The sequence below is a fragment of the Diabrotica virgifera genome, chromosome 7 (assembly GCF_917563875.1).
Source record: "Diabrotica virgifera virgifera chromosome 7, PGI_DIABVI_V3a".
NCBI lineage: Eukaryota > Metazoa > Arthropoda > Insecta > Coleoptera > Chrysomelidae > Diabrotica > Diabrotica virgifera.
The window spans coordinates 5,431,697-5,446,097 of NC_065449.1; the positions used below are offsets into that span (position 1 = coordinate 5,431,697).

Here is a 14,401-nt window from a genome sequence, read left to right on the forward strand (position 1 = left end):
TTTCTCTAACATACTTTCTTCTCATTGCTCTTAAGCACTCTTGTTCACATTTTATTTCCCAATTTTAATTAACTCTGGTTTTACTTCATTTCTGATTATTTTTAAATAATTTTTCTATGCCTAAATGGTATAAATAGATAATTTTTGAAGTTATTCTTCTTTAGGCACGAGGGTGAATTTTTATTTTCCCGGGCGCATGCGCACACCGAGAGTATGGTATTAGTCGCTCAAACGTTATACGCGATCTGATTGGGTGTTAAAATCATCTGTCAATAATTGTTCAATATGGAGATTATGGATAAACAAATGTTGTGTATATTAGTTTTTATTGTTGTGATGGCAGAGAAAAAGTAAGTTTATAATTGTAGTGACTTTTTAAATAGTTTTTAAAAGCGACAGGTACGTAATAATTGTAAATGTTTCAGTATCCTAATAAAAAATTACATAGGTACCTACCTATTTGGAAAATTTAAAATGAACCTACTAACCTACCAAAATAGTATGTAATGCTTTCATTTACATAGTTTGATTACAATCACAATTTCTACCAATATTCACCTAATATATTGGGGTCATTCCATTTCAAATCACTCAATTTTGGAGCAAAAAAAATTTTGGACCTCCGATTTGTCTGAAAATTGGTATATAGCTTCTGCGGGACGTACAAATAAGATATTTAAGGTCAAAAAATCTTCTTCTTCTTTTTTCTCAATATTTTATGCGATTTTACAGTGATTTGGTGTTTATTTAAACAAATTTGCATTTTCTGTCGTAAAGTATCAATGAAAAACATAATATTTTAATAGAAAGGACTCAAAAATGTCATTATATGGCATTATAACAAGTTACTTTGATTCAAAACAAGCTTTTGATCAAATTTTATAGTGTAGAAAACGTTAAAATACCGTTTTTACATTTTTCTCCATTCCCAAAATACATCATAATCGATTTGGCTGAAAATTTGCCCACAGATAGACAAAACATAGGACTTTAAGTGGTGAGAAGGATTTGAATTATATTACAATACCAAAAAAGTTACATGCAATATTATAGTCAAAAATATAGGCGTCTACTGTAAGTAAAATTAACTCGAAAATATCGACCTCACGACAAAAATTGTTAAAAAGAAATTGTAATAATTGTAAATACGATTTATTTGGAACAATTTCAGTTCCTACCATTTTCAAAAGTTAAAAATGGCGGAGATATTGAGCCAAACAAGTTCTCCTTTAAAATCAAGATGGCGGCTAACGTAACGGAGGAATTCATTCGCGATTTTAAATTTAGGCTACTATTGACTCCCTTAAAGATCAGAAAAATAAAATTTTGGGCAGCTCGGCATTCAAGGTCAAATGCTATCCCGACTGGACTAATATATACTTTTGAGTCTGATATTACTGCATGTAACTTTTTTGGTATTGTAATATAATTCAAATCCTTCTAACCACTTAAAGTTCTATCTTTTGGATATCTGTGGGCAAATTTTCAGCCAAATCGATGATGATGTATTTTGGGAATGGAGGAAAATGTAAAAAACGGTATTTTAACGTTTTTTACACTATAAAATTTGATCAAAAACTTGTTTTGATTCAAAATAACTTATTATAATGCCATATAATGACATTTTTGAGTCCTTTCTATTAAAATATTATGTTTTTCATTGATACTTTACGACAGAAAATGCAAATTTGTTTAAATAAACACCAAATCACTGTAAAATCGCATAAAATCACATTTTGAGAAAAAAAGAAGAAGAATATTTTTTGACCTTAAATATCTTATTTTTACGTCCCGCAGAAGCTATATACCAATTTTCAGACAAATCGGAGATCCAAAATTTTTTGCTTGAGCGATTTGACATGGAATGTACCATTGTTATTCCACAAAATATTCCTTTAATTCCACAAAAAACTGTCAAAAGTTTATGGTGTAAGTAAACGTTCAGTTGGTGTATATTCCCACATGACAGATACGCGAAGGTGGCGCAATGGGAAAGACCTTTGATTTTCGATCGGCGGGATCGACGGGAAGTGGGTTCAATCCCCAATGCAAGTTACTATTTTTTTATTTTTTTATAAATTTTATGATTGTAAGTATATTATTATATATATATATATATTTTTTAAGAAAATACGTATTTAGTTAAAATTTTTGGCAACAATTATTGTTCAGAAATCATTTCTTTGTGGCATTTTTCAATGTGTTTGTGTGTGTTTTATTCTTTTATTTTTTTTAATTTTTGGTATTGTTTTAATAAAAAATTTTGGAAAGTAGTAAGTATTAAAATTAGTTTAATACTTAAATTAAATATAAATAAACTGTTTAAAGTATATTGATTTCGTTGAAATCATATAATAGAAGTATAACTTCTTACGTGCGTACAAAGTACACACATTTTTTTTTTTAATATTAGGCCTTGCCTTATTGAAAACATAAATGGCGTATATCTCTTATAGGTCTGGATCCCGCGTATGAAAAAAAAGTTGATTAATAGCAAGCTGAAAATTTGTTAATAGCTTAAGGGTGTCTAGTCGGATAAACTTTGATATATAGGAATACTGTATCAGGGGCAGTTTTAATTGTGGAACAGGTTAAAAATTTGGAACGGTCAGACCACGAAAACGGCACATATATTTGGTCCGACAGAACAGACTTAAACTCTCCGAACATAGATTAAACTCTCATGCAAAAATCAGACTGCTATTTATCACCTGTCATAATTCCTGTCATTTGACATATTCTACATGTTCCACTCATTAAAACTCCCATTTGGTGATAAATAGCAGTCTGATTTTTGCATAAGAGTTTAATCTCTGTTCGGAGAGTTTAAGTCTGTTCTGTCGGACAAAATACATGTGCCGTTTTCGTGGTCTGACCGTTCCAAATTTTAACCTGTTCCACAATTAAAACTTCCCCTGTTCCAGTGTTCCCATATATCAAAGTTTGTCCGACTAGACACCCTTAAGCTATTAACAAATTTTCAGCTTGCTATTAATCAACTTTTTTTTCATACGCGGGATCCAGACCTATTATTTATTTACATGAGTTTGATTTACCCATACAAGTAAGTAATCAAAAAAGAGATTTCGACTGCTCACAGAGAATGTGGGCCATCGCGTCATGTGGACGTCGACACGTAGACGCCAAACTAGGAGTAGATGGACCAGTAGTAGTAGTTTTTATTTTAAGTAAAACGAAGAAGAAAATGTTTTGGATTTTAAGATTTTCTCTTTGCATTTTTTGAATAAATATTACCTAGTTATTAACAAGTGGTAACATTTGATACAACTAAAAAATTCGCCAATGTAAAATTCCTAGCTACCGAAGCGATGAAAGCAAACGCAGCAATTAATCAAAAATCCAAAATAAATTTCCGGTTCCAACTATAAATAAACGAAAGCCTTTCAATTACAGAAGTCCAAAAGAATATATTACAGAGTTTTAATAAGTAGGTCAAATTCCCTATGAGTTTATTAAGATAGAAGTGAAGCTGGCTAGAGGGCGCTATTTTTTGGCGGGAAACAATAAGGGGGCAAGAATTTGAAAATTAAGCTTGACTGAACACATATAAGAAAATTTTGGAAGAGCTCGCTTACCTTTGTTTATGATTTTTATCATGGAATAATGAAGTTTGGGACTGAAAGATCGAACTCATAAATGATCTTAATAACACAGAATTGAAGCCAGCTAGAGGGCGCTATTTTTTGGAGGAAACTAATAAAGGGGCAAGAATTTGGAAATTAAACTGGACTGAATTAAAAAAAATTTTGGAAAATATTTCTTACTTTAGCTTTATTTATGATTTTTATCATGGAATAATGAAGTTTGGGACTTATTATTCCAAATGAAGGTCGAACTCCATAATATACAGGGTGTTTCATTAATAATTGTCCATATAGTAACTGGAGAAACCTTAGCTCAAAATACGAAGATTTAGCTCAAAACACTTAAATAAAATGTGGTTCCTTACTGAGTTACAGGGTGTTTTATCTAAAAATTTAAAAACTGTTTTTGCTCAGCACTTTAAAACCATTCGACATATCTTTTTCATACTTGGCAAAAAGTGCGACTACTATACACCCTACTAAATTATGGTACACAAACGTTTCTAGCTAGTACCAGAGGCGTACGACAGGGGATAGTGAATGGTTGACCCTTCTCAAATTCTACGCCACTGGAGGAATTACTATTTTAGTGCCATTTTTAGATTCTCCAATACTTTCTACGTAAATAATGTACTCTTCATTGGTAACGATAAAGTCATTAGTTTTCGAGATATTTGAAGTTAAATATGAAACGGCACAGTTATTTTGATTATTTATATTTAAAAATTTAAAAATTATTTGTAGCCAGTACTTTAAAACTATTTGGCCTATCCTTATCATACTTGGCAGAAAGTGTACGTACTGTATACCCTACGAAATTAAGATACATAAACGTTTCTAGCTACTACCAGAGGCGTACGACAGGGGATAGTGGCTGGTTGACCCTTCCCAAATTCTACGCCACTGATGAAATTGCTATTTTACTGTAATTTTTTGATTTTACAATACTTTTTACGTAAATCATATACTCTTCATTCATAACGATAAAATGATTAGTTTTCGAGATATTTGAAATTAAAATGAAGCAAGTCACTACATTAATCAATTTATCGTTACGAATGAAGAGGATATTATTTTCATAGAAAACATTGGAGAATCCAAAAATTAAACTAAAATAGCAATTTCGTCAGTGGCGTAGAATTTGGAAAGGGTCAACCATTCACTTTCCCCCGTCGTACGCCTCTGGAAACAGCCAGAAACGTTTTTTTAACATAATTTAGTAGTTTGTACAGTACCTATACTTCCTGCCAAGTATGAAAAGGATACGTCGAATAGTTTTAAAATGCTGAGCAAAAATAGTTTTTAAATTTTTAGATAAAACACCCTGTAACTCAGTAAGGAACCACATTTTGTTTAAGGGTTTTAGGTTAAATCTTCGTATTTTGTGCTAAGGTTTCTCCATTTACTATATGGACAATTATTAATGAAACACCCTGTATAATAATAACACAGAATTGAAGTCAGCCAAATGGCGCTATTTTGCCGGAAAAAAAATAAGGGGGCACTGGGGGCAGGAAGTTGAAAATTATAATTGTTCTTCTTCGTCTTTTTGTATAGACATTCCTCAAGTTGTCATTCCTCATTCCATCGTTTTTGTGATTTTCCCAATGATCGTTTTCCTATTGGGCAACCGTCTCTCGCTGTCCCTATTTGTTGCCATTCGGCCTATGTGGTCATTCCATTCTACTCTTCTGTTTCTTATCCAGTTATTAATGTTCTCCACCTTACATCCTCGTCGTATCTTCTAACTCTGTCCATGGTGCCTTATCATCGATTTTTTGAAGGGTTTTCATCTCTGCTCTTTGGAGCAATCTTTTTGTCCTATCTGTGTCAGGTCGTGTTTCTGCCGCGTATGTCATTGTTGGTCTGATGACTGTTTTTATTTCTTCATATTATGTCATTCAGGCAACCTGCGGCTCTGTTTGCTCTATTCACTTGATCTTCCACTTCTGTTTCGAGCTTCCTGTAGCTAGATAGTGTGATGCCTAGATATTTAAACTCCATCACATGTTCTATTATCTGACCCTTCAGCTCCAATTTACATCTTATTCGATTTGCTGTTATAACCATGCATTTTGTCTTTTGGTCTTATTTGCCTGACGGTATTTTCAGTATCATACAGAGCTACCAATTCAGCATTGCTTTCTCCACTCTCCTGTCAATTCATCTCTTTGAAGACCAAATATCACTCTGAGAACTTTCCTTTCAAATACCAGCAGCTTGTTTATTTCCCGCTCATGTAGAGTCCATGTTTCATTTTCATAAATGTACCAATAGGGAACTTGCATAAATTTTTAAATATTAAAATGATATTAAAAAACATAAGGTAACATGATCTTAAAATGCTTGCATGCGAAAAAAACAAATATTTTTAACCCGTACGCTAATTACGACGCTTTGAAAATGCTATAAAATTCAAATATCTTAGGAGGCTCTTGAACGTCCTTCTATTGGTTCGACGTCACGGGCCACCGTCATGCCACCGACAACCGTGCTAGCTAGTCGGAAACAACGCGATTAGGGTAGGTATCACGGGTATATTACATTTTAATCGTCTTTAATGGAAAATTCCTAGGTATTATTTATGTTCATCTTATATATTGTAATAAGTAGTTCCCCAATCAGCTTAGTTTTAAACTGAAATTGATAAAGTTGAGTGCTACTTTGTAAAGAGTTTAAAACGCATAATATGACGGACGAGGGTTTTTCAAAAGGTCAATCTGACTAACTTACCTACCGTTGATGTCTTCATCGTGGCAACTTTTATAAAAAGTAGTGAAAGCTATTCTATTGGAGAAATGCGAGGTGTCAAGGCAAATAAGTAAGAGTTATTAATAAGCATGTTTAAACCGTTTATAACAATAGTTTGGTACCATTATATTATAGTATACGGTTTATCCCATGGCGTGGGTTTGATCTACCTACCTCTAATCGAAGGATTCGTATATCCTGGAAAAGATTACGGTGTAATTTGCATTATAATAAAGATTATATTTTATTGTAATGTTTATTAGTACCTACTGGAGCCTTTCATTATTGTGTTCAAAGCCTTCTGAGAAAAGATTATGATGATTAGCAGAAGTACCGATAGAACGTGTACATAGCCAACAAAATCCTTCTTTACAAAGTTAATAATACGCATAAATAAGAAGAATCATTATTGTAATTTTACAACTTAATGTCTTTATCATCTCAGCTTATACTTACACCGCATCCCTCGGTAGACCGCAAGCTATAGTAGAAACCCGACTGTAGACCGCATACTATAGTAGCACCAATACGTTTTAGTTACTCTTACTTTTATTACTAAAAGTTTTGTTTATTTTTAAGTTACTTGTTTCTTCTTTGTTCTTCAACACAAGAAACGACAAAAGTAATTTCATAAAAAAGAACTTTTTGATACATGTCAACAGAGATAAAATGTTAATATTTTGCCTGTCACAGAAAAAATCATTTTTGCCACAGAGTAAAACAAGATATTTCAACTATATTATTTTATCTATGGGCAAACTGCACCGAACGGGCAAACGATACGAGTGGCCTGTGACGTCAGACCCCAGGTCTCGCTTTTGAAGTTGTTTAAAACGGAAATTTTAGGCGCGAAACTTTGATTAGATGTTGTACGTACACTATTCATTGTTAGGACGTAATATTTTGAATATAACATTTTAAAACATAAATTAACAATTTTATGCAAAAAAATTTTTTAGTGCAAGTTCCCTATTGGGCGAATAATTGACATGTACAGCCTTAATTTAGATTGCATTTTTAGCAGCTTAGATCTTAATAATGATGCTAGGGAGTATAAGTCTCTATTTTTCGCAACAATCCTTCCTGATACCTCTTTTTCTATGTGGTTGTAATTATGTCATCTGTGATTACCGCCTCCAGATTTTTAAACTTTTTTACTACCTACTTAGAAGTTTTGGTCATTAATACTTATATTCTATCCAACTTTGGTCTTGGATTTGCTGTTTCCTCCTCGAGTTGGGAAAATACCTCTCTCACGTCTCTTGTAGAAAAAGCGACTGCATCTAGATCATCAGCAAAGTCTAACAACAGGTTCTGATCTTCTATTCGCAAATCTCCCTGCCAGCTCTGATAATATTTTACTTATCGAATACTCTAAGTTCGAATTGAATAGCAACTTAGCAACGGTGATATGGGGTCTTCTTGAATTAGAAGGAAGAAGTACTTTGACAGTTTATTAAATGAAGAAATTGACCGGTTGAGTAAACGGAGATAATATCAGCTTAACAGTGCCAAGAAAGCATAAAAATACATGGGGAACAAATTAAAAAAGTTGAAAAATATAAATATCTGGGTACAATAATTAATGAAAATAATGAATACAGGGAAGAGATTAAAGCAAGGATATGACAGGCAAAAAATGCTTTCAACAAACTGAAAAAAGTATTCTGTAGCAGGGATATTACAATTTCTTTCAAGATAAGACTTCTGAGATGCTACGCGTTCTCAGTATTATTTTATGGGTTGGAGGCTTGGATATTAAAGAAATATGTTTCGGACAGATTAGAAGCCTTAGAGTTATGGGCCTACAAAAGGATATTAAGAATAAGTTGGATGAAAAGAAAGAGAGGTTTTAAATACAATTAAAGTTAGAAAAGTGCAATATCTGGGACATGTCATGAGGGACTAGCGTTATAACTTGTTACAATTAATAATCAAAGGAAAAATACAGGGTAGAAGGAATATGCATCTCCTAGTTAAACAATTTGAGCAGCTGATCCTCTGCTGATCTCTTTAGAGCAGCGGTATCGAAAGTGCGGATTGCCATGATGGTGGCCGACCTTCTTAGAGATGGCACATGAAGAAGAAAAAAACTACTTGGTCATACCATGAAAATGTGGGAGAGTGTAATTGATAGAAGGATACGTGAAGAAATTGAAATATCTAATAATCAGTTTGTAGGCTATTGATTATGTTCAAAATCAGAGAGCTAAAAGGAACTACAACGTTAACGGGGTTTTATTATTTCATATGGTCAATGGACCTCTAAATTCGAAAAAACCGCGGAGTGCTACCATTTAAATGGGTGCGTTTTTGAGAAAGGGGTGAATTAGTCCCTAGGCACAGGGTGAATTAGGGTGAGTTGTATACACTCTGAGTACAAACATGTCTATAGGAAAATTGTTACAGGTTAAATTTACAATCGAAATATTATATTCTAACGTCAAAAATAGTTTTTTTTTACAAAAATATATTCAAAAGAAAAGCAAGAAAAAAACACGAAAGAAAGCATCTTTGTTTTTTGTCCCATAACTTTTTTCCACAGCGATATAGGTATAGGCATTGCTTTAGCAAAAAATAACTTCCATCCTTCTTCTTTAAAATGAAGTATGGTAAAATTCTCTAAGTTTTATAGTTTTCGAAATAGGATTTTTCAAAGTTCGGCGCTCACAGCATTTTTGGGCAATTTTCTCCATTAATTCGCAAACATTGTTCTGTAACTTTTTCCTAAGCACTTCTACTTAGGTATATGCAATGGTACATCTAGTAGAAAGATAAGTCAATTAGCTTTAAAATGATCTACTGTATAAGGTTATACGGCTCTTTTTAAGCAAGTTATGCTTTTTCAAGATTTCATACTTTTAATGATTTTTGATATTTTTAATGATTATTTCTTAAATTTCTCATTATGACTTTTTTTCTTGTACATTTAGGTATATACATTGTGAAATAAAAAATCTTATTTTCTTTACTTTAAAATGGTGTATTGCAAAAAATTCTAGGACAATTTTTAAACACGATATGGATATCCAAAAGTATCCGTAATTTGAGAAAAAAATTTTTTGAATTTTTTTCAATTAGAAAAATATGATTGCATATTATAACATAATTTTTAATACCAAATAACTTTTCTTAATAACACTTTTCGATATTATGAAATATATAGGTACTTTACTCTTGAGCGAAATTTATATTTTTTAACATACCTCGTACACTATTGATAAAATTTTATATCTGATGATTGCATCTTAGGTATTAGACTATGCAGAGCATTTTATATAGAGAATAATTTTTTTTCATAAAGTTAATAATAAAAAAGTTTTCCATATGGTTCCAACTTAGTGGGACCTATTATTGCATGTGTATATGTCAGATATTTGATATCTTGTTTAAAAATAGTCCCAGAATTTTTTACGATACACCATTTTAAAGTAAAGAAAATAAGCTTTATTTTTTATTAGACAATGTACCTATATACCTACATATACAATAAAAAAGATTATAATGAGAAATTTAAGAATAATCGTAAAATATATCAAAAATCGTTAAAAGTATAAAATTTTGAACAACCATAGCTTGCTTAAAAATAGCTATAGCTCCTTTTACCAATGACCGTATTAAAGGTAATTGACTTTTCTTCCTATTAAATGTAACAGTGCATATACCTAAAGCTACGTAGAAAAAAGATACAGAACAATGTTTAAGAAGTAACAAGGAAAATGGGCCAAAATCGCTGTGAGTGGCAAACTTTGAAAAATCATATTGTGAAAACCATAAATCATAGAGACTTCTGCTAAACTTCATTTTAAAGAGTAAGGATGGAAGTTTTTTTTCTTAAAGTGATGCCTATACTTATATCCCCGTAGAAAAAAATTATGGACCAAAAAGCAAAATTGCTATCTTTTGTGTTTTTTTCTTGCTTTTCTTTTGAATACATTTTTGTAAAAAAAAATATTTTTGACTTTAAAATGTGATGATCGGATAGTAAATTTAACCTGGAACAATTTTCCTGTAGATGTGTTTGTACCAAACGTGCATAGAACTCACCCTAATTCGACCTGTGCCTTGGGACTAATTCACCCCTTTTTCAAAAACGCACCCCTTTAAAGGGTAGAACTCCGCGATTTTTTCATATTTAGAGGTCCATTGACTATATGAAACAATAAAACTCCGTTAACGTTGTAGTTCCTTTCTAAAATACACAATCAATAGCCTATTGGCTTTATGCAAAGAAAGTATTATATTACAATATTGAGAAAACATATATGATACAGCTCCTCGAGTGATTATGTATTCTGTGGTGGGCACTCAATGGGAAATGAGGGAAGAAGGGTACCTGTATAAAAATTAGGAGAGAAATGTATGAAGGAGTAACAACTAGTGTTAGATCAGGTATGGAAGAGACTGATACCAGCGAAATTACAGGGTAACATTCCCTAGTGCTTAATGTATTCTGATGATATAGTGTTAGTAGGAAATAGTGAAAGGACAAAAACTGGAACATTTGAGGCCAGCTCTTGAAGAAAAACGTTTAAATTTCGACCTTAAGTCCAAATGTCGGAGTTTCCTTTAGGGTTTTCATTTTTGGTTTAGGTATAAGTGCAGATATTCAACGCTCAAAAAATCATAACACGACACCATTGATTTCAATATTTATTATATTTATTTAAACTTTAAAAAATCAATACAATAACAAGAATACATTAACTATTATTATTATTTGTGGCTATAGACAAATGTAATGATATTTCAAATATTGCTATTTTACAAAAATTTTAAGTTGTAAATCTCTGTTTATTATTACAAAATGTGCGAGTTCTTTAGATAAATGTGTGTCTTATTCGATTGTAACCCGCAAGTATTTTCATTGTGTACTTCATGCACTTACATTAAGTTACAATAACTTTGGAACAATTACAGCCAATACAACAGAAGCTAGTGCCACAAAGCTGAACTGTATGCTTGGAGCTGAGTTACATAAGTCTTGTTGACAGGCGGCACAAGATTTTGGTTCTCCCTTGGTTGTTGGGCAATTGAAGTTTAATTTTCCATTCACCTTTGGGACTGCTGCGCATCCTCTGTCTACGGCATCTTTGTAGGTAGCTCTGGCTGTAAATAAATTAAAGTTAATAAAGTTAGCAATTTACAATGAACATTTTCAAAAAGAGATGAGAGAATGCTACAGCACTTAAGCTATGCAGGCGATATAGTTTTGATTGCAGACAATTTGGGACAAATAAAGAGGAAGAACTTAGTACAGCCTGTCATAAAATAGGCTTTAAAATGAATATAATAAAAAAATATATATGACATTTTTATAAGGCCATGTTTTAATTATTAATTAATTTCGAATAGTACATTCTTTCACGGTTTTTGCCGTAAATTTTAAAAGAACCGCATGGATTGACATGCAATTTGGCATACGCATAGCTAACATGTCAAAGAAAAAAGTGATATGAGAGAAATTTTATTGCTGGAGTCGAATCTTATGATTGTATATATTAATAGAGACTGAGAGATTCTGCATAGAGACGAAAAATGCGAGACCGGAAAATGCGGGTTTTTCAACAAAATCTTTAATTTTCAACTAACATTTTAGATAAGTAATTATTTATCAATAATTAAATAACTTGGTAATAGAAAAGCTTTTTCATATAGATTATAATTCCAGAAATTGAATTGAGCAGTTTAGCAACAATTGAAATGGTAATTAAAAATTTACGGTCGCTATAATAACCACAATAAATATGATACATAAGAATAACTATGGTTTTTATATAAAAAGACACTGTTTCTATCTAATATACTTTACATAATTAAAATTTGACTATTTAGGCGGTCTCAGGAATGTTTTAAAATCATAAACAATTTCTTGGCTTATAAACAAATCGAATATCTCGGGAAATATTAAATTAAATTAAATCATGAGAACGGTATTGGAAAAAAAATGGCAGGATGTTTCTTTTAAAAGAAAAAGCATTTAATTGTGATAAGTCGTTCCTGAGATACAACCGGTCAAAATTGACCGGCAGTTACGGCAAAGATATAAACAATAGGAGCTTAATTTTTGACTCATCACCTTTCTGTTTTTGTACTCTTTCTTCACACCAATTTTCATTTCTTTAAAATACTCATAACATATATTATTATAATAAAAACTATCGATATTACGAGTGAAAATTGCCAAAAATAGCAAAATTCCAATCAAAAGTTAGATTGGAGAAAATGTAACCTCAAAGTTCAAAATCGGTATACGTTAAAAAAATGCATTTTCTTCATTCTTTTTTTGTTCCCAAGTAACTCGAGTAGAGCCCTCTAACTGACGCATTATTAAATGTCAAACTTGCTTTTGTTTTTTTATAATAAATTTATTTATTATAACAAAAATTTTTAATTTGTTTAAATAAAGATTGTTTAAATAATTATACAGCTTTTAAATGAGAATATTTGTGTTTCTAACGTTAAAAGGTACACTTGTAAGTTTATCTAAAGAAAGTCTACAACTGAAAAAAATATGTAGTTTTCTTTTCTTATAAATAAATTAATATACTATAACAAAACAAAAGCAAGTTTGACATTTAATAATGCCTTAGTTAGATGGCTCTACTCGAGTTACTTGAGAACAAAAAAAGGATGAAGAAAATTGCTCCATGGGAAGCCGAGAAAATGCATTTTTTTAACGGATACCGATTTTGAACTTTGATATTATATTTTCTCCAACCTAATTTTTGATTGGAATTTTGCTATTTTTGGCAATTTTCACTCGTAATATCGATAGTTTTTATTTTAATAATATATGATGAGTATTTTAAAGATATGAAAATTGGTGCGAAAAAGAGGACAAAAACAAAAAGGTGATGGTTTGAAAATTATGATCCTATTGTTTATATCTTTGCTGTACATGCCGGTCCACTTTGACCGCTAGTATCTCCGGAACCAATTATCATAATTAAACGATTTTTCTTTTAAAAGAAGCGTCCTACAGCTTTTTTCCAATGCCGTTTTCATGATTTAATTTAATTTAATATTTCCCGAGATATTCTATTTGTTTATAAGGCAAAAAATTGTTTATAATTTTAAAATATTCCTGAGGCCGCTTAAATAGTCCAATTTCAAATCTATGAAGTACATTAGATAGGTACAGTGTCTTTTTATACACAAATAATTTTTATTCTTATGTATCATAATTATTGTGGTTTTTATAGCGACCGTAAAATTTTAATTAACAATTCAATTGTTGCTAAACTGTTCATTCGATTTCGATCGGCTTCTGGAATTATAATCTATACGAAAAGAGCTTTTATATTACTAAGTAATTTAATTATTGATAAACAATTACTTATCTAAAATTTTAGTTGAAAATTAAAGATTTTGTTGGAAAAACCCGCATTTTCCGGGGAAAATTTTGGTTGAAGTAAATCGGGAAAAACACTTCTCTATGCAGAATTTATTTACGGTAAATTTTTATTTGAGTGTTTTTGGTGTAAAGTTAAAATCTTTGGAATTATAGAGCAAAAATTGAAAAAACAGAATTTTTGGGCGCCATTTTGTTTATAAAAAAAGTAGCACACTATCTGTGGACTTTGCATACCTATATTATTAATATATGCAATCATAAGATTCGATTCCAGCAATAAAATTGCTAGTAAATAACTTTTCCCAAAAATGGCCTATTTTCCAATAATCTGCCCAGACTATTATTTATTATTAATTAATTCATTCTAGACAAAATTATACCGGGCACCCCGTGTTTTTACAATTTTTAACATACTAAATTACATCAAATCATTTTTATCCAATCCGTGAAGGTAGTTTTATTAGATCTTAGTCTAAATGGAGAAGTTAAATTTGAAATTTCCTCTTCAGAAAATCCTCAAAATTCGAAAAAACCCATTTTTTAGTGTTTTCCCAAAATAAATTAAAATTAAATTATCAGTATTAATTGCACAAGAGCTCTAAAATTATCGAATTTATCCCGAGTGACACTTTGACAGTTTTAGTTACGTCAAAGTGTTACGAGGGCAAAAATTCGATAATAATTTTAG

The 14,401-nt window shown here is 31.2% G+C and overlaps 1 protein-coding gene across 1 annotated transcript in view; it reads right to left on the bottom strand.

The window, feature by feature from the left end:
- Positions 1–10,996: 10,996 nt before the first annotated feature.
- LOC126888893 (uncharacterized) overlaps positions 10,997–14,401 on the bottom strand; it is a 33,336-nt gene continuing 29,931 nt past the window's right edge. Inside the window, exon 3 of the mRNA XM_050657334.1 lies at positions 10,997–11,465. Coding sequence (XP_050513291.1) covers positions 11,251–11,465 — 215 coding nt within the window. The 3' untranslated portion in view covers positions 10,997–11,250. The remainder of the gene's footprint in view (positions 11,466–14,401) is intronic.